Genomic DNA, 27,892 nt, shown 5'->3' with positions numbered 1-27,892 from the left:
TATACTGTACAGTTTAAAAAGCATTTTCACATAAATGAGCTCATTTGATTCTTGCAGCAGCCTTATTGGGTGGGCAGGGCGAGCATCAGGATCTCATCTTCGCTAACCAAGATTCCATAGAACGAGGGCCTTGCACAAATTTATAAAGCTAGATCTTCTGATGTTTAGTCCAGAGTTTTCTCCGTTGCACGCTCGTTTTTCCCTTTCTACACTCAGTCATTCCACAAGCATTTACTGAACTCCGGGATGATATCAAGGTAACAGACTAACTTCGGCCCAACCCCATACCCCTTTCAAAGCTATCCCAGGGGAAAAAGAAGCCCATCAAAGACATTCCTGAGAAAACCGATGTTCATCTGCGTGTAGAAGACAATGAAAAAAGGTCAGTGTGGCAGAATTAGCGTTGAACTGAAATTGACAGTTCCTGCGGCGCGAAACAGGGACTCTCCCGACAGACAGCAGGGGGGTGTCATCTCGTGTGGATGGCAAGCTGCACGGGGCCAAGTGGCGGGGTGGCGGCCGGAGGGCAGCGAGCGCGGCGTGCGTCCCCGGGGCCGCGGGAGGCGCGCGGCGTGTCCCCAGGGAGCGCGGGGCCAGTGGCGCGGCTCCTCCGGCGCAGCTCATCCCCGGCGGCGCGGCCCGCGGCTCGGCTCCGCCCGCTCCTCCTTAACCCGCGCGGGGAGGCGGCGGCGGCGGCCGGCCGGGCGGGCGGGGGCGGGGGAGGAGCGCCGAGCGCGGCGCGGAGGCCGGGGAGGAGCCGGGGCCTGCAGCGGAGCAGAGCGGAGCCCGAGCCCCGGCCGAGTCTTGACACCGTCCGTCCGCCTCCTGGTTCCCCAGGAGCCCGGACTGGCCGGAGCCCGAGCGGTGGAAGCGCGGGGAGTGCCACGCGCCGGCGGGAGCGGACGGGACGGGACCAGAGAAGAGGCGCGGCCGCCGCCGCAGCAGTGACGGGCGTCGGGAGCCGCGGCCTCCCGGCCCCAGCTGCCCAGGCCAGCTCCGGGAGAGCGGGGAGTACGAGAACCCCACCCTCGGGGGCGCCCCAGGAGCGGAGGCGGGAGCGGGGACGGGAGCCACCTCTCCCCCGGCCGGAGAGATGACCCTTCGCGTTCGGGCGAGGGAAAGAAGAGACCTCTCTAGGGGACGAGTCTCTTCTTCCTAGAGGCGAGGAAGATCCCTGTACCGGCCCGGGGATGGAGCTCCCGAAGTAGAGGGGTTGATCCTTACCAAAGGCAGCGAGTGAGACCGCCCCGGCGAGCCTCCACTCCTCCAAACCCACTCTCCTCAGCTCTGGACTTTTGAGGCATAAAGGAAGGGGGATATGCCTATGGAGTAGACACCCTCCATCCCACCCACAGGGGAGAGGACTCCTTTTACACTCAGCGGCAGAGGACACTCCCGGGAGAGAAAAGGACTCAGCTCTCAGCCTTTCAGGAGAGGGGAAGAGCTCCCCCCAACTTCCTTGTACCTAGACGGTGGAACAGGGCAGAGCCCCTCCGCTCAGATCTCCAGCGGACAGAAAGAGCCCTCCACTCCCGACAGATTCAGTTTGGGGGGGAGGGGGACTCCCCCAAGGGGGAGGAGACAACTCCCGGTTGGGAGAGGCTCCTCCCCTCGTCCCCAGGGTCACCGGCCGAGTGTGGGGACTGTGCCACCTTCCCCAGGTGGGACCGCCTTCTCCTCCCCCTCCCCCCGCTCCTCCTCAGGGGACCCAGTTCCCCTCCCCAGCTTGGGGGGCTCAGCCAAGTACAGGAAGAGCCACTGAGGATGAGACTCTTCATCTGCCTCTGAAGAGGGGAGTCCCTCCAACCCCAAACTCCAGTACCAAGTGGTCCTGTCCTTCTGCTGGGGGAGACTTGGAGACAGGTCAGTGCTTGCTTTCTTTCATCTTCTCTCTGTCATCTTTAGGTACTAGTGGGTGTAGGGGGCTGAGATGGTGACTCTTGGGTTTCATTACTGGGGAAGGTAGAGTAACAACTCAGAACCTTCTGGGAAATGTGTTCTGAAGCTACTGGATTCAAGCCGTCATCTTGCTGCAGAGGCTCTGAGAAATGGGTTTCTTAGTGTTGGGGGACTAAAGGGATGGGATTCATTTGAGGTCCCTAGGGAAGTGTATGTTTTCATGCTGAGGGCAAAAGGATATCAGAAAACACCTGCATCTTCAGCACTCCATCCACACAGTGGAATAATGATGGCAAGCCACATCCCAGCCAGACTCCCGTGCCACTCTCCATCCTTGGGCCTTTTCATGCAGAGAGTGGGCTCCCACTAAAGTCGTGGTGGCATTTGGTGGCCTGGCCTTGTCTGGGGCTTCCCTTGGTATTACATTTTCTTACCTGTAACCCTAGGTCACTTAATGTCCACCGGAGCTGTTCTCTGCAGCCCACTGTGATTACTGCTCCCTTGACAAGAAAACCAGTCTGTCTCCATTCACCCTGCCTCCAGCACCAAGAGGCCACAGGGAAAATGGGGATCCCATTCCAGGGGAATGCCAGCCCTGGGTTGAAGTTCTTCCCTAATGTTGGCCGGGTACCACTGCCCCAGTGCCCTACACCACTCCTGTCTTGCTGACGGTTCCCCAGGAGAAAGCAGATCCTGGAGAGGAGGAGAGGAGGGTTGCTGCCTAGCCTCCTTCCAGTCTTGCATCAAAATCAGTTGACTGGGGCTTCCCTGGTGGCGCAGTGGTTGAGAGTCCACCTGCCGATGCAGGGGACACGGGTTCGTGCCCCGGTCCGGGAAGATCCCACATGCCGCGGAGCGGCTGGGCCTGTGAGCCATGGCCGCTGAGCCTGCGCGTCCGGAGCCTGTGCTCCACAACAGGAGAGGCCACAACAGTGAGAGGCCCGTGTACCGCAAAAAAAAAAAAAAAAAAATCAGTTGACTGCCAGGGAGATTTGAGCCCCCAAGGAGTTTCCTTTCAGAAAAGCACCTAATAGTCTCACCCTCTGCCTCCCTGTTCCTTGTTCAATTCTGGGTCTCTGGAACCTTGTATGTAAGTTTTCTTTCATAAGATAATAGCAGGAATCATCAAAGCCCAGACTGTCCAGAAAAGGCAAGAAAAAGGTGCCAGGAACTCCTTCTGGCTGAGCCTGGGCTGTGGGTTTAGTAGTGCTCTGCCTTTCAACCTGGGATCCCTAGCTGGGTGCCTGCTCTCCTGCCTCACCTTTAGGAAATACCTCGTCTCCTGTAAGGGGCATTAGACCCCACAGAGAGTCTAAGTGGGAGGCTTCATCTTATCTGGGTTTTGATGTTTCCTCCATTCTCTGTCCGGGCATTGGGTGGACTGAGTCTCTAAGTACATCCACTGGGTCCTGGAAGTTACCTGTTAGTCGTGGTCAGTGAGACAGGGCTCTAATTCAGGTTTGTATGGCTGTGCTGTAGAATGATGTGCGTCTGTTTCTTACTTCAGGTGGATGTGGCTCTATCCACATCCGTGCAAGGTGTGGAGACAGGTACGTGTGTGCTTTTCAGACTAAGCCTCCAGTTACCTAGAACTGTGCGTTTCTGGTAGGCCTCTAAGAGCAGGTGCCCCTGTGTAGGAACGTGGAGAGGGTGCTGGTGAGAATGCCCAGCTGGGAGGAAAGGCTTGGCCTGCGCTGTCCAGTGGGAGCCCTCATGAATGGCTGCATGAGAGTCATCCCACGCAGCAGGGCAGCCCAGTCTCAGGCTAGGACCACTTCTTCTAGGACTGATAAGAGAGCTCCATTTCGGATGTAAATAGCATGAGGATCCTTGGTTCTTAACTCTAGAACTCCCTCCCCCATTTTTTGAAAAGAGCCAGCTCTGTGGAACAGCAGACTGTTTCTCACAAAGTACTTTACCAGATGCTGGAATGCTACTTGTTGAATGGCTCCGAGCGAGCTGGACCACAACACCTGCAGGTGTCTCACTGCCGCACAGTGTAACTGGCCCTGCTGGGACTGAGTTTCCCTAGTTCTCCTTGCCTCCGTGGAATCAGTTAGAAGCATATGGCTATTGATTTGGAGTAACTATGACTTAGAAGGTGCTACTTTCCAGATCATGTCTTATGACTAGACCTAGTTCCCCCGGAAAAATAAGGGATGATATTCCCCCATTTCTTCATCCTGGGGAGTTTACTAGTCCTGGCATTGGTCGGTCAGTCCTGGGGCGACACTCCCCCCAAAGGAAATGTTTGAGATCCTGACATCCTGAAAACTATTGAGAACTCAGTGCGGGTGTAAACCACTGCAAGTTCGCTACTTCCAGGCTTACCTGGATGGTCTGTCCATTTTCTAATTTTCAATTTCTAATATTCTCCTTTTTTTCTCATTCAAAAATGGTAATTGCTATACTTACATAACACTAGTGCTTTAAAAATTTTAACTCAAGGTAATCCTCCCAACCACCCTATGTAGGTACGGTTATCACCTCTGTTTTCCAATGGAGAAACTACAACACAGAGAGGTTAAGTAACTTGCCTGAGGTTGCACAGCCAGTAGGTAGTAAAGCCAGGATTGAAACCCAGGCAGCCTGGCTGGTAATCGGTAATGTGGCAGACTTAGCCACTGCTCTATTAGTTTCTGCGTTATGTACAGAGCAGGAAGTTATCATTCCTTAATGTCTGACCTTGGCACCATACAGAGAACAATTACTGACCTTTCAGAGAAAATGGGAAGAAAACTGTGCCTATTATTTTGGGTCTTACATGTCTCACCCAGGATCAGCCCCCGCCCCCCCCCCCAACATAGAATGTCTTTCTGTTCTTCTTTGCCTTTCTCCCAATAGTGTGGTGTTCATTAGACGTTCCATGGATGTGATGGAGCCTGCCCTTTGGCTGCCTTTCCCAGTTTCTATGGGTATTTCCTTTCAGTCTTCCAGCTCGAAGAGAAGAATGTAGCCTGACTCAGGTTCTGCCCCAGCCCAGTGGCACGAGGCCCACCTGCTGGGTAACTAGGTTGGTTGGACTGAGAAATGGAAGTACCTTTTGTGTGCCTTTCTAATAATAGCCCTGAACATTAGCCGGATGCCATTATTTTGGGGAGTGTGGCATGTGGGGCAGCCACTGGCTCTTTAAGCTTCTTTCACGTGCCTCCAGGCATGAAGCTTGGACAGTGTTTATGACTGCATCCCTTTTATTGATAGGGGGAAACTGAGGCAGGAAGATTTCAGGGAGCAAGGGGCGGTTCGGGACCTTTAGTGAGTTAATGTCAAGGTTCGGAATAGAATCAAGGAACCTCATTCTCTGAGGTTCCACACACTGGGCTGCCCTTCAAGAATGGGAAAGTGATGGGGGTGAGGAAATGGGATGGGTTTAGGGAGAATGGTGCTGAAAGATCACAAGGATCTTTCGCTGCGTCTATCGGAAGATATTTTGAGTGCTGGGGCGGTATCTGGAGGGCTGGCTGGGAGGGTGCTGGAGAAAGGTTAAATTTAACCTCAGTGTCCTAACCTGGTACTGGGGAAGTGCTAGGGAAGGGCATAGAACAAGTAGCAAAAGGCCAAGGGTGCTTCGCTTTCCGGAATTCACGGTGATTGGCACTGCCAAATGGGTTCTGTAAACCACGTTGATTGTACGCTCATGTCCCTCCCTGTCCAATGTCTGGAGAGTTTCAAATGAAATGTGCCCTGAAGGCTTCTGTGTACTTAAGGTGAGACTTCCCAAGGAGCTTTAGCGGGAGACAATAGGGAATAGGGTAAAATTCCTTACAGACCCAGGAGAACCCTGGTCATCGTGAACCCGCTCATCGCCATGTCACCGTTCAGCTGGGATAACCCAGCTACAGGACCAGGTGGCTGCCCATCGCACCCTGCTTTACCCCAGAAGCTGTGCTGCTTTGACTTAGTAAAGCGCTAGGAGGTCTGAGGCTTCCTGGAATGCTTAAATGTCCCTATTAGTTTCCAAGTTTCCGTGGTTTTAGGGCAAGATGGTGGTGGTGGGATGGCAAGGAGAGTGGTGGGGAGAGGAGCTAAGGATAAAGGGGAAACCCCATCGTGGTGCTGTTTCTGAACAGGGACTTTAAAGTTTTTTCTCCTGTCAAGCAATTCTTGGGTTGCAGTTGGGTCTCACGCTGCCCAAGCCCCCGAGGCGCTAAGGTGTTTCCTTGAGCCTTCGGGAGTGGGCGTGTTGCTGGCGAGCGCAGGGCAGGGGACATGCGCGTGCTTGCAGAGACTGCGTGGGTGGGGAACTTGGGGAATTGGGAGATGAGTGAGAATGCTGACCCTTCGGAGAATGTCTCCAGGGGAGAAGAGTCTCTAACTAGAAGAGGGAGCCAATAGCCTGAAAGATGTGTTGGAGGCGGAGACTGGGGTAGGCAGGCTTATCTGCGATTGAGCTTCTAACTACAGAGTGTGTGGATGTGTGTGTAGTTGTATGTAACGCTGGTGCGTATTATCTGGGTGTGGATTTAGAGGTTATATACGGAATAGGTTTTCTGTCCAGGATTCTGAGGCATGTTAGCCTTGGACGCCTCGATGGACCCTCAGCAGGGGTCCGAGGAAGAAATCCTAGCTGGAATCTGGCCGGCTGTGCAGGCACGAGCCGGTCAGGCAGCAAGCGCTTGGGGGGTGGCTGGCATCGACCCCAGGGGAGAGCCAAATGGCTACCAAGTGGTTCCTGCCAGCCTTTCCAGATTCTGCGATACAGATCTCACCCACCGTTCTTCACCTTCCCCCACCGAGACGTCACTCTAGCTGCACCTCTCCGCCTGCAAGAGCGCCCAGGCTGCGTGGGTGGCAGCCGGGCGTGCAGACAGCAGGCGTGGGCGGGTTGGCAGCGTCAGGAGTTTGCATGGAGGTGCAGCGAGCGTGCGTGCCAGGCCGGGAAGGAAGGAGAGAGGAGGAGGGAGGGAGAAGGGGAGCTAGCCCTTAGCCCCAGAGTGGTTATTTTTAGCCCGGCGATCTGATTGTTACCGGTGAGCGCGCAGCTAGGTGTCTCCCTGGCTCAGTGCAGCAGGGCAGGCCGAGAGGTGGGAGGGCCTTGCCAATGACTTCTTCCTGGTGTCGGTGTCTGTGGGCGGGAGCTCGCCAGGGGGAGCTTTAAAGGTGCCAGGGCAGCTGTGCTCGGGCTCCGTTCGCTCTGTGTGTGACTCTGTGCCCTATGGGTAACGTTATGCCGTGTGTCTCATTGCGATCTCTGGTCGTGAGCCGCTGTTGATGTGTCCGTCTTGCATCTGTGCGTGGCTGGTCGTCACATGTAACTTATGTTGGGAACTATGTAATATGCCTCATGTGCACGCGTATGTGGGATAAAGAGGGTGAGCACTGGTATGGAACTGACGTGAAACATCTTTAAAAGTGTTGGTGTGCGCTTCATTAGTGTACACTTGTGTTTACTCTGTTTTTCTTTGCACATTCACCCGTGCTATCTATCTGTGGTTGTTGAATGTAAATATAATAAGCATCACATAATTGGAGAATAGACTCTAGCTGATTTTACGTATTTATTTTATTTTTAAAATTTATTTCTACATAGTTTAAAAAAATTATGTTATAGGGCTTTAAGTGAGAAGAATTGAGGGAATAGCTCAGTTTGGTGGGCGGTTTGATCTGCTTTTTAGTCCTGTGCGCAGGGAGAGGCCTCTTGGCCGTGTTCCACGTGAAGATGTAGAATAAGTACCAGTCTATCACCTGGTAGGTGGCTGGTGACATATCCGTTTGGGGGTTCTGGTAACACCTGGTCGAGGGCTATCCCAGGGGAGGAGTCTTCTACGGGAATTAGAGTGGGAAGAACCTCTCCTTCCCTTAAAGCCCTAGAATTTGTCTATTACTTGCCACCAGTAACCACAGGTAATATTTGTCTATTCTGTTTTCCTCTTCTCTACAGAACCCAGAAGTACCATGGCTTCTGACCTAGAGAGTAGCCTCACCTCCATAGACTGGCTCCCCCAGCTGACCCTCCGGGCTACCATTGAGAAGCTTGGGAGTGCCTCCCAGGCTGGGCCTCCAGGCAGCAGCCGCAAGTGTCCACCAGGCTCACCCACAGATCCTAACGCCACCCTGAGCAAAGATGAGGCAGCCGTCCACCAGGATGGCAAACCCCGATACAGCTACGCCACCCTCATCACCTATGCCATCAACTCCTCTCCAGCCAAGAAGATGACCCTCAGTGAGATTTACCGCTGGATCTGTGATAACTTCCCCTATTACAAGAATGCTGGCATTGGTTGGAAGGTGGGACGGCTTCTATACCCTGAGATGATTCTTAGCCTTGACAACCTTTTCCTCTACTTTTATTTCTTCCTATAACCTGGTCCAGTTCACTCTGAGCGTCTCAGAGTTGTGTGAACTTAAAAATCTCAGATCTCCCATCCGTCACTTTTTTTTCCAGAGTTGAACAACTTCCGTAAGGTGTATCGGGGACACGCCAGGGATACCGAGCCACTAAGTATAGTTATGGGGGCAACAGGATGCTGACGCTTATCAGACCCTCTTATCCTCTGGTTCATTTCACAGATATTTATTGCCACTCTGCTCTGTTGAAGTCACGTGCAGAGCGTGGCATTGCTCCATCCTACCTAGAGGTAGCATCTCGTCAGGTTTGCAGAGCTTCATTCCACATAGTCAGCATCTTTTGAAAAATTGTGTACGAAGAAAAAGAATAATATAATTAGGTTCTTCCCCAACAGCTCATCCACCATGCAAGGAAGGAGAGGATAAGTTGTTTGGCTGGAGATAAAGGAAAAAGGGGCCTCCTCTTCCAAGCAAAGAAGGAAGACTGATATTCTCAGTCCTTTGGAGCAATCACTCGCTTGCCAGTTGTTGAGTAGGAATGGGGATTTAATGTAGGTCTGTCACTCTTTAAATCACCGGCTGACATACAGACCAGATGATGAGCTGGAGACTGTTGAAAGCATTTAGTGTTTCCTTTAGAAATATGTTCCTCCTAGCTGCCATAGCCTCCACCCACCTCATCCAAGACATGGAGCAACAATATTTCTTTCCTCCAAGTGTGACCATTCCATGGGCTGTTGAGAAGACAAAGGCAAAGTGGGCCTTGTTTCACTCATAATTTATATTTTGTTATCATTCACATCATCAGTTTTTGCTTTTTTTTTTTTTTCCCTTGGCCACACCACTCGACTTGTGTCATCTTAGTTCCCCGAGTAGGGATCAAACCCACGCCCTTGGCAGCGAAAGCTCGAGTCCTAACCACTGGACCGCTGGGGAATTCCCACATCATCAGCTTTAAAACATTGTTCTTTCACGACTGATAGAATGAATTAAGTAACGGGGCAGATGTGATTTTTTTTAATTGAAGTATAGTTGCTGTACAATATTATGTAAGTTATAGGTGTACAATATAGTGACTCACAATTTTTAAAGATTATACTCCATTTATAGTTATTACAAAATATTGACTGTATTTCCCATATTGTACAATATAGCCTTACAGCTTATTTTATACACAGTAGCTTGTACCTCTTACTCCCCTATTCCTATATTGCCCCTGCTCCCCTCTCCCCACTAATAACCACAAGTTTGTCCTCTATATCTGTGAATTTGCTTCTTTGTTGTTTTATTCCCTAGTTTGTTGTATTTTTCAGATTCCACATGTTAGCGATATCGTACAGTATTTGTCTTTCTCTGTCTGACTTATTCCACTAAGCATAATGCTCTCCAAGTCCATCCATGTTGCTGCAGATGCAAAATTTCATTCTTTACTATGGCTGAGTAGTATTCTGGGGTGTGTGTGTGTGTGTGTGTGTGTGTGTGTGTGTGTGTGTGTGTGTGTGTGTGTGTATGCACACACCCCACATCTTCTTTATCCATTCATCTATTGATGGACACTTAGGTTTGGGCAGATGTGATTTTGAGGCATTTATATAGAGGCATTTATATACCTGTTGTTAGTTAGGTGGAAAGATGGAAAAACTATATAATCAGCTTTCTAGAAGCACCTGATAGTCAAATTTACAGCCATTACCTCTCATCAATTTAATTGCTTCCTTTTTCTTATCTCATTGCTCTTGCTATCTGATAGGTAATTTCCTCCATCAGTATAGTTAAGAGGTGCTTTGTTCACCCTGATACTTGAACTTTAGTGTGTGTTATATCCCTTTGTGTCCCTCTGGGCACTACTGGAAAATTTTCTGCTTTGCACGATGCTCAAATCTAACTTGCTTCTCTGCTTCCCCAGAATTCAATTCGGCACAACCTTTCTCTCAACAAGTGTTTCCGGAAGGTGCCCAGACCTCGGGATGATCCTGGGAAGGTGAGATTCTGCTGTAAGCGGTGAAGGGAGGGGAGGAAGGAGCGAGAAGTGGTTGACAGCTTAGAGTCCTATGGCTGTTTTAATTACCCAGAAGAGGAAATCATGTTAATTAGAGAAGCAGCTTTATTTTTTTCCTCAAAGGAAGAGCTTGGTTATCAAGCTGGTGGGTCCCCATGAGAGTGAATGACTAAGGAAGACTGAAATTTTTTTTAAATAGAAATATTTATTTAAAAAATGGACCTTGATGCCCCCTTTTTTGTGCATGGTGCTCTTTCTAGGTGTAAAAGGTGGGCTTAATAACCTTTGTAGGAGTTTTTCTGTATAAGAATCCCATGATTTTACCTTCAGAAGGGAGACGGGATCGATCATCCTCTTTGTTTGACAGCTGTGGAAGCTGAAGTCCAAGACACTTTTGCCTCAGATCACGTGGAAGGGAAGGGTTGGTCTGGACATTTCCAGCTCTTTGAACTAGATGCTGTGTTCTGTCCCTCTAGAATGATCGAGGCCTCAGTGAGCTGTTAGGACAAATTTAGTCCTCAAAAATAGCTGGTACCCTCAGGATTGCAGTCCTGTGAATTTACAGTCATTTTTCTTTTCTTTCTTTTTTTTAAGGTTCCAGATAGATGATCTTCTTTAATGTTAATGTTATTTATTTATTTTTTTAAATTGAAGTATAGTTGAATTTCAGTCCAGTTATATTTTAAAAAATATAACTCTTATTTTATGTGAAAATCCCTTCAAATGTCTACTTTTCCAAAGGTGGGAATTTCCGTATATAATGATTTTTTTTTTTCTTTATGGGGATGGGTTCTTCTTCTAGGGCTCTTATTGGACAATCGATACCTGCCCTGACATCTCCCGAAAGAGAAGACACCCTCCCGATGATGATGTAAGTCTCCACCTCAATGAGATGCCATTTATGAGCCAGCTGCTCCTTCCACATCTTTGCCTGCTTTTTCAGTCATTTCCTAAATTTGGGGCCAAGGTCAAATACCAGCAGGTGTGGAACCATTGGTCTTGGGAGGATGTTTAGCATCTGCTTATAGATTTCTCTTCTTTCACAACCCTCAGCTATCCCAGGACTCACCAGAACAGGAGGCAAGCAAGAGCCCACGGGGAGGCGTTCCAGGGAGTGGAGAAGCCTCACTGCCTCCCGAGGGGAATCCTCAGATGCCACTTCAGAGCCCCACATCTATCGCCAGCTACAGCCAGGTAGGAGGTGGAGGTGGCAGGGGATATAGGGATGGATGGATGGATGGATGGATGGATGGATGGATGGTTGAATAGATTCATATATCTGTTGGTTCAAAATTATGTGTTGAGAATCTGTGCTATGGTAGGCAGATAAATTGGGAAAGAAGGAGAAAGGGAAAGAGGGAAGCTGAGAGAGAGATGGAGAGAGAGAGACGACAAAGTTTTAAGAAAGATCAGGAAAAAAAGTGGTGAGAAGACAAGAAAGAGAGCCAAAAAGGTTATGAGAAAGGAAAGATTGACTATGGATGTAGCACAGGAAAAGGGCGAGAAGCTACAGCAAGATAGGAACGAATGAGAAGAGAAGGAGAAAATGATGCTCACTCATTGAAAAGGTGGGAGAGGATGAAGAGGACAGGCAGAGAACTTGGTGTCCACTAAGGGGTTGTATTGGTCCCTCACGTAGGACATGTATCGAGTCTTTCTTACCTCTTTCTGCAGGGCACAGGGTCTGTGGATGGCGGAGCAGTGGCAGCAGGGGCTCCAGGCCGAGAGAGCACCGAGGGTCCCCCTCCCCTGTACAACACCAACCATGACTTCAAATTCTCCTACTCAGAGATCAATTTTCAGGATCTAAGCTGGTCCTTCCGCAACCTCTACAAATCCATGCTGGAGAAGTCCTCTTCGTCCTCTCAGCATGGTGAGTCTGGAGTGCGGAGGGGAGCAGAGACGTCCTTGGGTTTTTGAACAGATGGGGACATTCTCTTCTTTCCCTCTTTTTCTTACTTGTAACACAAGGAGAGGTTGATCACTGGTCAGGGAAAGCATGTCATGAGCCACAACTGTGTGGAGTCAGAGCTCTTCTGGCTTAGTTCTGAAGGACAGCTGTTTCAAGAGGCGAGCTGGGTCATTAGTTTCAGTAAGTGAGTTGGAGGAATCCCCCATCTGTTCGAACTAAGGGCCATGATTTTATGGCTGCCAGCAAGTCATTCTGAGGATGGCCACTAGGGGACAGCAGTAGTTTCCTTTTCCTAAGAATCCCTGCGTTTCACTGTGAGAACAATTTAATTTTATTTTTTAACGTATTTATGTTAATTTTAATTAGGAACAATTTCAAACAGATGCAAAAATAGAGAAAATAGTATAATAAACCCTCATGTTTTCATTGCCCAACTTTACCAGTTACCGATATGTTAAGCTTGTTTTGTTTACCACCCAGATTTTCTTTAAATGGAGGAATTTAATGCACATCGTTCTACTTGCAAATACTGGTTCAGTATGCATCCTTAATGACGAAGACTTTTCTTTTAGTTATGCATTGCCATGATGACTCCTAACACAGTAAATAATGCTTCCTTAATATCAGTTTATATCTCATCCATACTCAAATTTCCCAAATTACCATAAGAGAATGATTTGAAGCCGTTATTGGGAGACTTTTTTTTTTTTTGCGGTACGCGGGCCTCTCACCGCTGTGGCCTTTCCCGTTGTGGGGCACAGGCTCCGGACGCGCAGGCTCAGCGGCCATGGCTCACGGGCCCAGCCGCTCCGCGGCATGTGGGATCCTCCCGGACCGGGGCACGAACCCATGTCCCCTGCATCGGCAGGCAGACTCTCAACCACTGCGCCACCAGGGAAGCCCCTAACCACTTTTTATCATTCCATTAATCTCCGGCCGCCTATCCAAGGCCACTGGACAGAACAAGATCTCATGATTCACCTAAAGTCCTGACTTCATCCCTACCTCTAAATTCTTTTTAAAAATTTAGGGGAATTCCCTGGTGGTCCAACGGTTAGGACTCCGCGCTTCCACTGCAGGGGGCGTGGGTTCAAACCCCGGTCGGGGAATTAAGATCCCGCAAGCGATGTGGTGTGGCAAAAAAATAAAAAGTAAAAATAAAATAAAAAATAAAAATTTAAGAAACAGGAATCACAGAGCACTGAACCAGACAATCTCTCAAAAAGTCTCCCAATAGGGGCTTCTCTGGTGGCGCAGTGGTTGAGAGTCCGCCTGCTGATGCAGGGGACACGGGTTCGTGCCCTGGTCCGGGAGGATCCCACATGCCGCGGAGCGGCTGGGCCTGTGAGCCATGGCCGCTGAGCCTGTGCTACACAACGGGAGAGGCCACAACGGTGAGAGGCCCGCGTACCGCAAAAAAAAAAAAAGTGGTTAGGAGTCACTTTGGGGAAAATTGTCTTAATTGTCATTAATTGTCTTTTATATCCCAGGGGATTCCTATCTAGAGTTGTGTTGCTAGATTGCAGCATTCGCTTGAGAAATGAGTCCAACTCAGGTGATTTGGTTGATTGGAAGTAGGGAGCTTGGAGGGCTCCCAGAAACAAAGGGAAAAAATCAGATGGAGCAAGGACAGCAGAGAGTTCACTCAAGTTTAATCACGGCTGAAGGCTGAAAGCCCGGGTCTCCATCTCGAGCTCTTCCCTGCCCCATCTGTTTGAGAAATTCATCCGTCCCCACTCTACTGCGTACCCAGACTCCGTTTTTCGTAGTGACTGCAAGAGGCAGAAGCGTGTAGGACAATAAGGAAAAGGAGAGAACAGAGGCCCATGGCTTTGTTTTGTTTATAATTTGCTTTTGGAACTTTACCTGATGTCCGATGTCTTTTGAAACTGTGATTCCAGGACTACATCCCAGATCCTTGAAAAATAGCATGAAAAGGTGCATGCTGACCTTTTGGCTAAAATTTCAGCGGTTGTCGGTGCTGTCGAGGGCCTCCGTCTGTCGGTTACCCCTGCCGGGGCGGGGGAGGAAGGGGGCCCAGGGGACCCTGCTGTCCCAGAACGTCCCGTCTCCAGCCAGTGGACGTCCTGAGTGATGCGTTGCCCCGCTCACGTACCCGCTTCCCCCCCCCCCGCCCCCGCCCCTCCCCGCAGGCTTTTCGTCTCTCCTGGGGGACCTGCCGCCCTCTAACAACTACTACATGTACCAGCAGCCGCCGCCGCCGCCTCCGCCGCCGCCGCCGCCTCCGCAGCCGCAGCCGCAGCCGCAGCCGCAGCCGCAGCAGGCACCCGCCCAGGGCCCCTCCAATGTGGGCGGTGCGCCCCCCCTGCACACCCCAAGCCCAGATGGTTGTGCCCCACCAGGGGGGAAGCAAGCGGGGGCCGAGGGCTACGGGCCGCCCCCTGTGATGGCCATGCACCCACCCCCGCTGCAGCACAGCGGCTACCACCCTCATCAGCACCATCCCCCCACCCACCCTGCCCAGCCGCCGCCGCCGCCGCCACAGGCACAAGGCCAGGCTCCCATCAACAGCACTGGCTTTGGTGAGTAGGGAGGGTGCAGGGAGACCCTAGAGGACTGCGGGCTGAGCCCCCTGTTCTGACTCTGGCAGGAGGTGCGGCTGGTTAGGAAGTTTAACAGTGGGTCTTGTAGCCTCTCTCCCATGAGAGCTTGTCTGAGCCACAGAGTTGCTGCTTGGAGCTCTGTATTAGAGAATTCTTGGATAAATTGGGATGGTTTTCCATATTCTTTTGCCCATGAGCTTGGCTGTCTGTAATTAAAGCATCGATAGCTTTGTTTGTCCTAAATCTCCAGGGAGGGAGAGTCCAAAATTATCTCGGTCATGCAGCTGATAACCTACGTAGACACAAGAATCTTGCATTCAGTAGTCAGTCTGCTGTCAGTTGGCGGCTCTCTTGCCCCTCACTCTGTCTCATTACCACGCCCCCCTCTTTACAGCCTTTCCTCCTGACTGGTGCTCCAATATTGACTCCTTAAAGGAAAGCTTCAAGATGGTGAACCGGCTCAACTGGTCCAGCATTGAGCAGTCACAGTTCTCAGGTTAGTGATCAAAGGATGGTGCCTGGAGGGAAGAGGGATATAGCGGAAGTGGAAAAACCCAATGGAAACCAGAACCAGGAGGGGATGGTTAAGTGAAGCTTGAGGATGGAGGATTTCATGTTACACAAGGTGGATAATATTGATGCTCTCTTCAAGTTAGTTTTAATTAATTTCTGCCTTAATGCAAAATACGACGGTGATTTATTCCACTGAGTTTTATCTTCAGGAGAACAAGACTCTCAGGAATTCATCACCCTGGACCACTATTTTGTAGTTTTGTCACCATTTACTGACACTGTGACCACGGCTAATTCACTCAGTCACTTTGAAACTTATTCATCAGAAAGATGGAAATTATAATAAGAATTTACTAAGGAACCAAATGTAAAATAGATAGCTAGTGGGAAGCAGCCGCATAGCACGGGGAGATCAGCTCGGTGCTTTGTGACCACCTAGAGGGGTGGGATAGGGAGGGTGGGAGGGAGATGCAAGAGGGAGGGGATATGGGGATATATGTGTATGTATAGCTGATTCACTTTGTTATACAGCAGAAACTAACACAACATTGTAAAGCAATTATACTCCAACAAAGATGTTAAAAAAAATTTAAAAAAAGAAAAGAATTTAGTAAGGAAGAAATGGAATGAGAGTTTGAAAATGTAGGACTCTAACGGATGTCAGTTATTGGTAGCGCATATAATCAGCAGTGTTGATTGGCCATCTAGTTGGAGCAGTGAGTTGGGCATAGAGCCGCTAGGGGCATTGGGGCGTCTGCAAGGCTAGCCTTTCTTGCTGCTCTGTTTGCAGAGCTGATGGAGAGTCTGCGGCAGGCAGAGCAGAAGAACTGGAGCCTGGACCAGCATCACATTGCCAATCTGTGTGACTCCCTCAACCACTTCCTCACTCAGACTGGTCACGTGCCACCACAGGGGGGCTCCCACCGGCCACCCGCCCCCGCCCGCATTGCTGATTCCTGTGCCCTCACTAGTGGCAAGCAGGAGCCAGCCATGAACCAAGGTACCGCACAAAGCAGGCTGCCAAGGAGGTGGAGACTGGATGATGTAAAGGAAGGGGGACGAGAAGGGCAGAAGGGAACTGAGAAACATCAGCTTATGAGCAGTGATCCAAATGCCAAAGAAATAGACCGTATGATTCCTTTTAGATCTTGATCTGGGAGGTCAGGGTTACTGAAGAAAAGGGAGGAGAAAGTCCCTGTTCCAAATTTGTGTCTCAGTAACCCTTCCCTGGATTGTAATTAGGTGGAGTTGTGATTCTCTACAGTTATATGGTCTTCAAACTGGTGAAGTAAGAGTCAATGATCACAGTTCCATATTTGTCATCCTTCTGATAGCTGTGATATTGAACTCCACTAGTATCGGGTCCCTTTGTGCCCTAAGTGGTGAGGACTGATAGCTTCTGCAGAAAGCCTTGATGCCCACAGGAGCTACAGAACAGAGCAGGGAAGGGAGAAGAGATGAAGGGGAGGAAGAGTACTTTTTTATCCCTCTCTGTCTGACTCTGCTTCCTTGAATACGATGGTCCCACTCACTTAACTCTTGTCTTGCTTTGGCAGTGAACTCTTATGTGCACCCTCAAGCCCCCCACCTCTACCCGGGTCCATCACCAATGTACCCACTTGCCACCCAGGACTCAGCAGGATACAATCGCCCAGGTAAGAACCAGGAAGCTTGTTTCACCACCAGCGAGTCGTTTGGCTTTGCTATGGCTCCGAACCTGCATTCTTGGCTCTTTTGCCTGCACCTGCCGGGAGGGGGTGAGCCTTCCTGATTCTCAAGGCTGGAGGGTGGTCCACCTGCTGGGGAGGTGTATGTCATGGGAGACTAAAGAAGACCGACTTACTTTAAAATGAGCTCGTGCCTGCAGTGATGAAAGGAAGTAGAAGCATGGCTATAAACAAAAGATAGACGTGTAGAACATTTATGCCTGGCTTCGGAATCTAAGTGGGAGGTACACTCAGACAAATGACATGAACATGTTATGCAAATGTACCTGCTTTGTGCCCACATCTGCTTTCTTGTCTTCCTGACCTCTAGTATCAGGGTTCTGGGATCGAACTACCTCTGATGGTGAGAGTAGGTGGGGAGACCCTAAATTGCCATAAATACTACAGAACGAACAGATCCTTCACCTTTAAATGCATTTGAGAAAAATCACTGTTATCATGCTGCCTAACCGCAGTGTTTTCAATTTTGGAGGTGACGTTCATCTCTTTGTCCAAGTTTTCCTTTTCCGTGCGATTTGTATACAAATTTCTGTATTGCTATTTCATGTAATAGTATATTCTGTATGTTTTTTTTGTCATTATTATGTAGTCTTCCTAAGTATAATTTTTTTTTCTTTTTTTTTTGTTTTTTGGCCGCGCATCGTGGCTTGCGGGATCTTAGTTCCCCGACCAGGTATCACACCCGGGCCCTTGGCAGTGAAAGCGCAAAGCCCTAACCACTGGACCGCCAGGGAAGTCCCCATGAGTATAATTTTTAATGGCTGCATACTGTGACATTGCCATGTGGCCTAGTTTACTCTGAGTCTTTCCTGAGATCTCACTGAAGTGGTGGCCGGAAACAAAAATAACTCTGGGCTGATAAGGACCATAGTTTCCCCAGACCTTCCCCATGGTGGTGTTTGGGGTTGACGACCATCCGTCAAGATGGATAGAACGGCTTCCCATCCACTCTCCTTTTAATCTCCTTCTCTCTTCCCACAGCACACCACATGGTCCCTCGGCCGCCAGTTCCACCTCCTGGGGCCAATGAGGAGATCCCCGATGACTTCGACTGGGACTTGATTACCTAGTGCATCTGAGAGCCTGGCCATCAGCCCAGGGCTGGGTGGTGAAGTCTGGCAGTGGGGAAAGCACAGTCCCAGCCCATCCCTTCCGCCCTTGCCTGTATATAGATATATATCCTCTTTTTTTTTTTTTTCTTTCTCTGCCAGAGAAGCCACCGCAAGATGCTGCCGAAGATAACCCCCTCTTTTCTGCCTCATTCTTCCTCTTCCTTCTTGTTTTTTTCCTAATTCTTTTATTATTATTCTTATTATATTATTATTATTATTATTGGTTATATGCTGTCTCCGGTCTCCTGTCCCTCCACCATGGACCACGTCCACCTCTTGCTAATTTAAAATCATCTGGCTGGAAGGTGAGGCCATGAGAGCCGCAGAGAAGGGTCTCAAACTTTGATTTCCTTTTCGTTTTGGGAAAGTCAGCGCTAGTCCCACCTTTCAGCCCCACGTTGTTTTCTGTGGGTATCCGTTGGATCCAGGACTGGAGAAGCCACGTTATCGAGTAGAAGGGATCTAAAACACTGCTTGGCAACCATGAATTTGCAGGTTTTACTCAATGGTGCTAATTTTGTCCTCTGAGCTCTTCCTTGTCCCTTTATCTCTCCAATCCTACTTCTGCTGACCCTCATTCCCCATCAAGGGTGAGCGTGATGGTGGTGGCAATAAAATCCTAGTGGAATAGGAGGTCTGGGTTGGGTCGGGTAGAATATCATAGAGGGATGATGGAATATAAGACAGTCAGAAATTGCGTCTGTGCTACTCTGTCAGATAAACTGCCATTGGCTTATTCCTGGCCTGTTCTCTGTAGGAGCTAGAGTCGGGCTTAGCCAGAACTCTGCTTCTCTGGTGGAAATGAGGACAACTCTTCAGCGTAGGTTCAGCTTTTTGGAGATGGTTTCAGTTGAACCATTTTGACTTTTTAAACATCATTTTCTCTGGAAATCAACTGTGGCTTTTATTTGCATTTACCAATTATCCTTTCACCCCCTTATCTCATTCAGCAAATATTATTTTGTCCTCCTTTATTTGTCTACTCATCTCTTCCACCCATGGTATTTTCTTCCCCCATTTTCTGGCATTCTCAAGAAAGGAGAGTAACCCATTACTCCTTGTAGTCTCACCACAGCCTAGGGCAAGACGGGAATCTCTTTCCCACCCATCATAGCAGAACCAAACCTACACTACTGGTGGCAGGAGGGTGCGGGGAGGAGAGGGGAGCTGGCATAGACGTGGGTGGAGAATATTTCAGTTATTTAACAATGTAGGCAAATGCTTCTCTTGGAATCCAGATCATTGGGGCTGAGGCTTTGGCAATCAGGCTTTTGAGGGGTGAAGGGAAATTGGTAGAGGGGAATAAGTAACCTAAAGCAAAGAGTTCCATGAGGGCCAAGGGAGACCGCCCCCGCCCAGAGAAAGGTACAGGGATAACTTAACCTCCTTTAACAAGGAGTGGCCATGATTTATTGCTGCAAAGTACTTAGTGTATATTTGATATTAATCATTGAATCTTAGTCATGAGAGGGGAGAACAATTTTACTTCTGTTTTTATTTTGCTGAATGTTCACTTTCTCAAAGCTGCAGGACAAAATGTACCGAATGGACAAGGCCACTCTCTCTGTGATTTCTGCTTTGTGTTCATATTCTTTTATTTACCCATGCTTTCTGCTCTCCTGCTTGTCCCCCTCATCCGCCCCTTCCTTTCTTTGTAAGGGATGCTATATGAGTTTGTTGAAGACGTCCAGTGAGGCTGAAGTCAGGGGGCAAGAAAGGGCAGTTAACTAAACAGCACTTTATTTCTTTGAAGTTCTTTGTAAGAAGTAGGGGTGTGAGTGGTGTGAATCCCCCATGGTGTCGGAGGGCAGTTAGTGGGGTTGAAGTATGCCGTAAGATTTCCCCTTGGGGAAGGGAGAATTTCTCTTGAGGGTGGTGACACGCCTTTGCCCAGTGTCCTTATCTGAGGCGTGTCTTCCTTACCCTTCCAGTCAAGGTGCCTCCTACATACAACGTCCCATCTGTTCTCCCTAAGATTCCCCTTGACAAATCATCACTCTTTTCTAAACCCCTTTTCTACCCAGATCCATACAGGATTTGCAAGGGTAGACTAAATCAGACATGTAAATGTCTCTTGTTTATATTTCATCTGTGTCTTCTGAAAACGAGGGTCATTAAGAACTCTGGCAGGCAGCCGGAGTAACTGAAGTCTGGGGCTAGGGCTGGAGATTGGCCGTCAGGCCTTCTGGGATTTTAGCTCCTCTCCACTAAACCCAGCCTTGCTAAATGGCACAGGACAAACCTGACCCTCTTTGGGCCTCGGTTTCCCCTACCCTCCATGAAATGGAAAGAATCCTACTTTGTCTTGTTGGTCCAGCATTGCTGGCCGTGAAAGTTTTGTCATTGTTGTTGTCTTGGGTGATGTGTGCGAAACTGCAGGAGCTCACTGCCTAAAAGAGGAAGTAAGGGAGAAAGTGGAGGAGAGGGATGGAAGGAGCAATTCGTTGGTATTGATCCGCCCATCCCTGCCTTTCTCTCTTCAACCCCCACGTTTCTGGTTTGGTGAGTCCTTCATACCACCCATAATGCTTTGCATTGGTGCAGGCTGGGGCGGGGGGTGTATGGTCTCACAAGTTGTTGTTGTTTGCATGCTTTCTTAATAAAAAAAAAAAGAATGTTTATGGTTTTATCTTCCTGGCGCTGGTCTTAAATTTGTTTTTGCCAGGGTAGGAAAAGAGAAATGTGAAAGCATTTGTCTTCTATTGCCCCCCTCACCACCCCTCACTGGGTTTGATTAGTTGACCCTGACATTCTTGGTAAGATTGATGGGAAAAAAGAATTAAAAGCATGCCTTTAACATTCTTTTTTTCAAATGCTATTAAATATAGCGAAATATCGTTGGGAGAGGCAGTGCCCCCTTGCAGCTTGATGTGTGGGCTAAGCCATCTTGCTTGCATTCTGGGATATTGTAAAGATTAAAGATCCTACAATTTGAGGAAGACTTGGGTCCCCCTCTGGGACTCCCAGTGAACACTTACAGGTACTCGCCAGAGTTTTTCATTGGAAATGAGGGAATTCCAATGGTAGGGATTTCTTCAGAATACATTTCCAGGGTAAATAGAACTCGCAAAAGGAGTCCAGAAATGTCAACTATTGAACTATTGAATCTTTATAACTATGCCAGAATCATTCACCCTGGTATCCTATACAGTAACCCTAGAAGTTAGGGACTTATACCCAGGGTCCCATGAGAAATGTTGGAATTTCCAGAAGCCCAGCTAATCATCATTATAGTAAGCCTACAGCTACCCACTATGAGATTTATATTTGCCGTATGTTTAGAGGTTATGATATATTCTGAGAGTCAAACAATTAAAAGGATCCATGAATCTCTCAGCCTTGCAAGGAAACATTCAGAAATAAAGCATTTATTCACATCAAATATATGATCAGATTAAATTGGAAGGTAGCATGGCAAATCTCACATCATGTCAGATATCATTACTGCACAACTGAAAGCATTCCTAGTGATTTGACACTTTTCCCACATAGTACTTTATAACTTATTTGTAGTCCAGACCCTCCCCTCAACCACTGAACAAAGGATAGTGCCTTGTAAAGTCTAAGACATCTCATTTTCTATTTTTCAGATTAAATCACTGTACACAGATGAGGCTATGTTGTAGTACAAACAAAACCTGAAAATTTAGAGGTTTAACACATAAAACTTTATATACAGAGAAAAATGAGGTGATGGGGGTTTACTAATGTTTTCTGAAAAAAATGAAAGAAAGAGAAAGAGAAGGGGGGTTGGAATGGGTCGACAAAGTAGAAGAAAATGTGTGATCGTGAACAAATTTAAAGGATGATGGGTAATGAATATTGGGATGCTGAATAAACAAAAAATATGAATGTGTTTGGATAAAAATCGTCGTCTTTCAAAACAAGAAGTCATTTTATCACGTCTACGAAAACTTAGCAGCATAAGGTCATGACTTAGAACTATCATGGTGAATATCAGAGGAAACATCTAAAATCGTTTCAAAGGTTATCCCTGGGAAGTGGGAGTGGGAGGAAGGAGGGGCTGGGCAGAGTGGGGCAGGAAACCTGTTAGATTTCATTATGAGCCTTAGGTTCTCTTTAAGTTATGTGCATGTATTACTTTGGTAAAGATAAAGATTAATTAAAAAAAAAAACCCGAAGATATATCTGGTAATTACGGCATGAAAGATACACACCTACAGTCATGTTTTCTTTTAAAGTTGGATAACGTGCCCAGAGGGTACTCAGTTACATTGCAGTGAATTCAAGAATTGCTGCCCTATCCTCCACCATCTTTCTCCTTTCATTTGAAATGAGTTTCTTGGAAAGTACCAATGTGGAGCTAGAGGAGGGGAGTAATTTGCATCTTATGAAACTATTGGTTATTAGAGGCATAAAGTCTGGAAGAAGATTTAGAGGCAGGGGAGGAATAAGGGAATTAAGGAGCTTAAGAAAAGGAATGAAAGAGAGATGATTCTATCAATAGGCAGATAGAGCAAACAGAGGGAAGAGAGAACTCCCCGAACTGTGGCTTACATACTGTTTCATGAGAAAGTCTTTAGATGCCTAAGTAGTCTGTCTTTACACAATAGACGCTTATTTAGTTGTAATAATGGAAACTCAGAATTCCTACGTCCTGTATCCAGGAGTATTCCAAGTTGCAGGCATCTGGCATTGTACTCTGCTCCAGACTCAGACTCATAACTCCTTGTTTTTATAGACTTTCTTTTTGCACCTTTTTTTTTTTCATTTAAAACTATCACCACCACCATCACCACAACAAAGCCATAGAATAAATGATCACCTTTCACTCAGGTAGGACTAGAAGAAATGGTTTTAACTTGAATCTGGAAGGAAATTAGAAAGAAATTTAATGATGGAAACATTTTAAAGGAGACTGCCTTCGCATTTATTTCACGTGGCTTTGTTTGAGATAGAAATAGACTAATTTTTACAATGCTTCCCAAATTTAGCATTCATCCGAAACAAGGGAGCTTGGGAAAACACTGTCTGAGCCCCACCCCCAGAGACTGATTCAGCAAGTCTCTGGTGGGGCTGGAGAATTTGTATTTCTATCAACTTTCCAGGTGATACCGATGCCACTAGTCTGGGACCACACTTTAAGACCCTCTGGATTGATTCTCTGACAGTTTCTGAAATCCCCTGCTCCCTATCTCTGTCGTCTTTTTAGAAATATGATGCGCTGGGTGAATGCCTAAGAACCTCTGGTTGGGTCAGCTGCTCCATATTTTCACACAACTGTACTGATACTGTTTTTTTCCAAAGAGACTTTGTTTGGGGGGCAGCTGGTAGAGTGTGTCAAGTCCTCACTGAAAGCTGCCTCCAGAATTCCCTGCATGGACTGTTTTGCTTTTTTCCTAAAATCTTTCCCCAGAAGGGCATAGAGGAAGGGATTGAAGCAACTATTGGCAGATGCTAAAGCAAGAGACACATGGTCCCAGGACAACAGAGCTTCCCCAAAGGGAGTTTCTGGGTCAATAAACAGTAAGAGGGTTCCAACAATGTGGTACGGAGCCCAGCAGACGAGGAAGACAGCCACCACAACCATAGCCACTCTCAAGGTTTTGCTCCGAGACTTGGTGAAGCGGCTCCAACGCATTCGGAAGAGAATGAGGCTGTAACAGGCCACCATGAGGATAAAGGGTAACAGGAAACCCAGCACTAGCCTAGTGATGGTTATTGCTACCTGGGGTGCTGGCACTTGATGGCCATATGCAAATTGGCCGAAATCATCATCCTGGAAATCTTCCAATAGCTCCGATGTGTATGAGGAGTTGCCGGAGGCACTAGCGAAAAGGTCTAAATCAGCAGGAAGAAAAGCATCAGAGTTCTCCAGTGGGTTAGTTCTGTGATCTTCAATGGGAAAATCACTGGGGATTGTAGCTGAGAGCTCATCAGCTGGTTTAAATACATTATAATATGGATGTTGAACAGATAATCTAGCTGAATCCGTAGGGAGTGAATGTCCAGAAGTTCTTTGAGATATTTGAGAACAGAGGCCAGCAGTGGCTGCCCAGGGACAAGCATTTGTTTGTTGAGAGAAAGAATCTAACCTATCATCCATTTCTTCAGGCAGCTCAACAATGGAGTTGTCAAGAGACCCGTTTTCCAGTAGATCAAAGTTGAAGTCTGAATAATCTAATGATCTGTAGAGACCAAAATTGTAGCCACACATACTATGGTTGTCTATAGTGAATGTTTCCCGGTATATGAACACAGGTATGCACATTACAAAAGCCACCACCCAGATACATCCACAGATAGTTAAGGCTGCCCCCACGTTGCGATGATTCTGGCACCAGATTGGCTTGAGTACCAAAAGACAGCGGTCCAGGCTAATGGCGGTCAGCAGGAAGACGCTGGCAAACATGTTGAGGACAATGGTGGAGGGGATGAGCTTGCATAGGAACCAGCCGTAGGGCCAGCTTCCTTGGAGAGCCAAGTGAACCAGGGAGAAGGGCAGGGAGAGGCAGCAGAGAAAGTCAGCCAAGGTGAGATGGAGAAACCAAACGGTGCTCACACTTCGTTGCATCTTTAGGCCAGCCACCCACAGCACCAGCCCGTTGCCTGGCAATCCCAGTAGGAAAGTGAAACTGAGAATGACCATGGAGAGGATTACTTGGGGTTCATCCCAGGGCTGTGATGGTACGTCAGTTGAATTGGTCTCAGCAGAGAAAGACTCCATTGCTAAACTTTTATAAAAATATAAACAAAAATGTTAAAACTAACTTAAAAAAATGCATATTCTTAGAATTCTAACCTCCCCACATAAAGATGTAGAGTCACAAAGACCCTCACACTGTTTTAGTTTTATTTTCTGACTTCACATTGGATTACACAAAAACATTCTCTGAAAGACAATCTAAAATCTACTATATTGACATAGAGAACAGACCTGTGGTTGCCAAAGGGGGTGGTGGGGGAGGGGAGTATTGGGAGTTTGGGATTAGCAGATGCAAACTAGTGTATATATAGGATGGATAAACAACAAGGTCCTACAGTAGAGCACAGGGAACTATATTCAATATCTGTGATAAACCATAATGGAAAAGAATATATATTTATAGCTGAGTCATTTTGCTGTACAGTAGAAATGAACACAACATGGTAAATCAACTATACTTCAATAAAATTAAAAAATTTTTTTTCTTTTTTGGCCGTGCCCTGCACCGCCTGTGGGATCCTAGTTCCCCGACTAGGGGTCAAACCCAGGCCCTCGGCAGTGAAAGCTCAGAATCCTAACCCCTGGACCACCAGGGAATTCCCTCAGTCATGTCTTTTAGATACAACCTCATTTTTTCCTTTTGCTGTCAAATTTATCAAGAGTTGTTTTCCCTCTTTGCGTTGATTTCCTTACCACTCATCATTTCTTTCTTATTTGTTTTTTATGAGTACAACTCGAGAAAAATAGCTTAATTATTGCAGAGACAGAAATCATTCACGGAGATAGGGAATTCCCTGGCGGTCAAGGGGTTATGACTCCACACTTCCACTGAAAGAGGCGCAGGTTCCACCCCTGGTCGGGGAATTAAGATCTCGCAAGCCACTTGGCATGGCCAACAAAACAAAATAAAACAAAAAAAGAAATCATTCATGAAGAAACTTAGAAAACATAAGCAAGCAAATATAAGAAAATAAAAATGTCATATACCACTAGTCAGGGATTACTATTTTAGTATCTTAATTTACATCCTTCTGGATCTTTTTTCACATACATACATGTATACTATATGTATGTATATTTTTTGTTAAGCAAAATTTAACAAAATTAGATTATACTGTGCATATTGGTTTAAAATTTTTTTAAATTGTGGTAAAATACATATAACATAAAACTTACCATCTTAACTATTTTTAAGTGTACAGTTCAGTAGTGTTAGGTATATTTACATTATTGTGCAGCCAATTTTTAGAACTTTCTCATCTTGTAAACCTGAAACTCTATACCTATTAGAAAACAACTCCTCACTTCCCTTTCCCCGCAGCCCCTGGCGATCACCATCCTACTTTCAGTTTCTATGCATTTGACTCCTCTAGATACCTCATATAAATGTAATCCTACAGCATTTGTCTTTTTGTAACTGGCTTATTTCACTTGGCAAAATGTCCTCAAGTTTCATCCATGTTGTAGTGTGTGTCAGAATTGTCTCCCTTTTTAAGACTGAATAATATTCCACTGTATGGATGTACCACATGTTGTTTATCCATTCATCTGTCGATGGATATTTGAGTTGCTTCCACATTGTAGCTACTGTGGATAATGCTGCTATGAACATGGGTGTAAATGCATATTGTTTTATATAAACTGCTTTCTTTTACACTTTTATCAGTTAGCAGTCTCCACATTATACAGTAAGATTGTAGCGTAAGGAATACTCAGACTTTATCCATTTTTTCCAGCTGTCCCCAAAACAATCCTTTACACCTGATTTGTCAACAATTATATCCAGTCTAGGATCACACTGCATCAGGATGTTTCTTAAGTCTCTTAATGTAGCATTGTTTCTCTTCTTCAAGGATACTGGCTTGTTTTGGGGTCTGTTGTTCTCACCACTCACTTCACAACCCTTTGTAATTGGTCTTCTGCCCCATCATGCTGCTAAAACTAACTCTAGATAACAAACCCAAGCATCTTTTTCTCTGTCTTTATCCTCCACAATATCCATGTCATTTGATACACTGGCTTCTTAACACTTTCTTCTCTTGGCCTCTGTGACATTACCCTTCCCTGATTTTCAACATTCCCATAAACATACCCTACTTTATAGCTTTCCTGAACAACTCACTATTCCAAGTCAATACCATTTTCTATTCCTTGGCTATGCTGTTTACTTCTCTATGGAATTATATCCTCCACCTTAACCTCCTCTTTCCTCCATTCTTAATCTCTATCTGTTGAAATCCTAGCCATTCTTTAAGATCAAGCTCACATATATCTTCCTTGAAACTTCTCTTATAATCCCAGTCATAATCTACTTCTTCAGCCTCCTATTTTTGGGTGTGTGTGGGGGGTTGAACTTCTTTTCATATTCTCTGTGCAATGACGCATTTCATCTTGTACTATAATTCTTTTTGTGGCTGTCTTATCTATCATTCTGGCCTTAAGTTTCATAATGGTAAAAAAGAATCTTGTTCCTAAATGCTCGTTCCACAGAATTTAGCACAATTAAAGATTACTTGAATGGATAGATGCTCATTTTGGGGGTTAACTTTTTTTCTTTTTCAACTAAGTGAAAAATTCTTATGCTTGTCCATTTAATCCAGTAAGGATGCTGTCTCTTCTAACTTCCTTTTTTGTTTTCCAGTTCCTAATTCTTACTGGCTGTAACAGCATTTTATGTTTCCTTTTGTAGAAGTCCAAAATACTGTGTGACTTGAAGCTGTTCTGCTGAGTTTACAAGCTGCCATAGGGATTAGCAGAAGTTAAAATAACTAAGACAACAAAATACTAAAAAAGAAGTGATTCTCATTCTCCGTTCGGTAACCTTGCTTATTCCAATATTCAAGTCCTGTCAGGGTCACTTCCTTCGCTTTTGTGTGTGGCAGCTAACCTGATCCATTGTCCTACACACATATTCACGCATAGACCCATAAAATATTGAGAGACCGATAGTCATAGAATTCTAGGACTGAAAGGAAAGTTAGCAATCATCTCTTCTTGTCTCTATTTTTATTTTGTAGTTTTGGACACTGAAACTCAGCAAACTAGGGGACTTTTACATATTCACATATTCACAACTAGGAGGGTTGTCATATCCTTGGTCCAATGACTGTCAGACCAATACTCTTTTTACTACAAATAATCACATAACTGAAAAGCCTTTGGTATTGCTAATAAAGGGAAAGGCACCAAGAGCCGCACAATAATAAAGAAT

At 46.8% G+C, this 27,892-nt stretch overlaps 2 protein-coding genes across 8 annotated transcripts in view; one reads left to right on the top strand and one right to left on the bottom strand.

Annotated features, from left to right (window-relative positions):
- Positions 1 to 196: 196 nt before the first annotated feature.
- FOXJ2 (forkhead box J2) lies at positions 197 to 20,643 on the top strand. Of its 2 annotated transcripts, none has more exons than XM_067695629.1 (12): positions 197 to 382; positions 1,356 to 1,863; positions 7,781 to 8,127; positions 10,094 to 10,168; positions 10,989 to 11,057; positions 11,240 to 11,380; positions 11,861 to 12,059; positions 14,252 to 14,641; positions 15,057 to 15,158; positions 15,966 to 16,175; positions 16,732 to 16,830; positions 17,884 to 20,643. In XM_067695629.1, the coding sequence occupies exons 3-12, from the start codon at positions 7,795 to 7,797 to the stop codon at positions 17,970 to 17,972; spliced, it is 1,707 nt and encodes a 568-aa protein (XP_067551730.1). In that variant the 5' UTR covers positions 197 to 382; positions 1,356 to 1,863; positions 7,781 to 7,794; the 3' UTR covers positions 17,973 to 20,643. The 2 variants fall into 2 exon arrangements, with proteins under 2 accessions (XP_067551730.1, XP_067551731.1); XM_067695630.1 differs by lacking the exon at positions 197 to 382 and adding an exon at positions 735 to 1,011.
- Positions 20,644 to 21,353: 710 nt separating this feature from the next.
- The window catches only part of C3AR1 (complement C3a receptor 1), a 20,101-nt gene continuing 13,562 nt past the window's right edge, over positions 21,354 to 27,892 (bottom strand). For all 6 annotated transcript variants that reach the window (XM_067695633.1, XM_067695634.1, XM_067695635.1 and 3 more), the window contains one exon: positions 21,354 to 24,709. In XM_067695633.1, the coding sequence (XP_067551734.1) occupies positions 23,248 to 24,702 (1,455 nt within the window). In that variant the 5' untranslated portion in view covers positions 24,703 to 24,709 and the 3' untranslated portion in view covers positions 21,354 to 23,247. The remainder of the gene's footprint in view (positions 24,710 to 27,892) is intronic.

Source organism: Pseudorca crassidens, chromosome 11 (genome assembly GCF_039906515.1).
Source record: "Pseudorca crassidens isolate mPseCra1 chromosome 11, mPseCra1.hap1, whole genome shotgun sequence".
In the NCBI taxonomy this organism is placed as follows: domain Eukaryota; kingdom Metazoa; phylum Chordata; class Mammalia; order Artiodactyla; family Delphinidae; genus Pseudorca; species Pseudorca crassidens.
This window is presented reverse-complemented; position numbering and strand designations above follow the sequence as displayed.

Bases quoted from the DNA above. Each gene is read 5' to 3' on its own strand.
- FOXJ2 (XM_067695629.1), top strand. From the start codon at position 7,795: ATGGCTTCTGACCTAGAGAGTAGCCTCACCTCCATAGACTGGCTCCCC. The intron at 11,058-11,239 runs GTAAGTCTCCAC...CACAACCCTCAG, and splicing joins GACACCCTCCCGATGATGAT to CTATCCCAGGACTCACCAGA. The intron at 12,060-14,251 runs GTGAGTCTGGAG...CCCTCCCCGCAG, and splicing joins CTCTTCGTCCTCTCAGCATG to GCTTTTCGTCTCTCCTGGGG.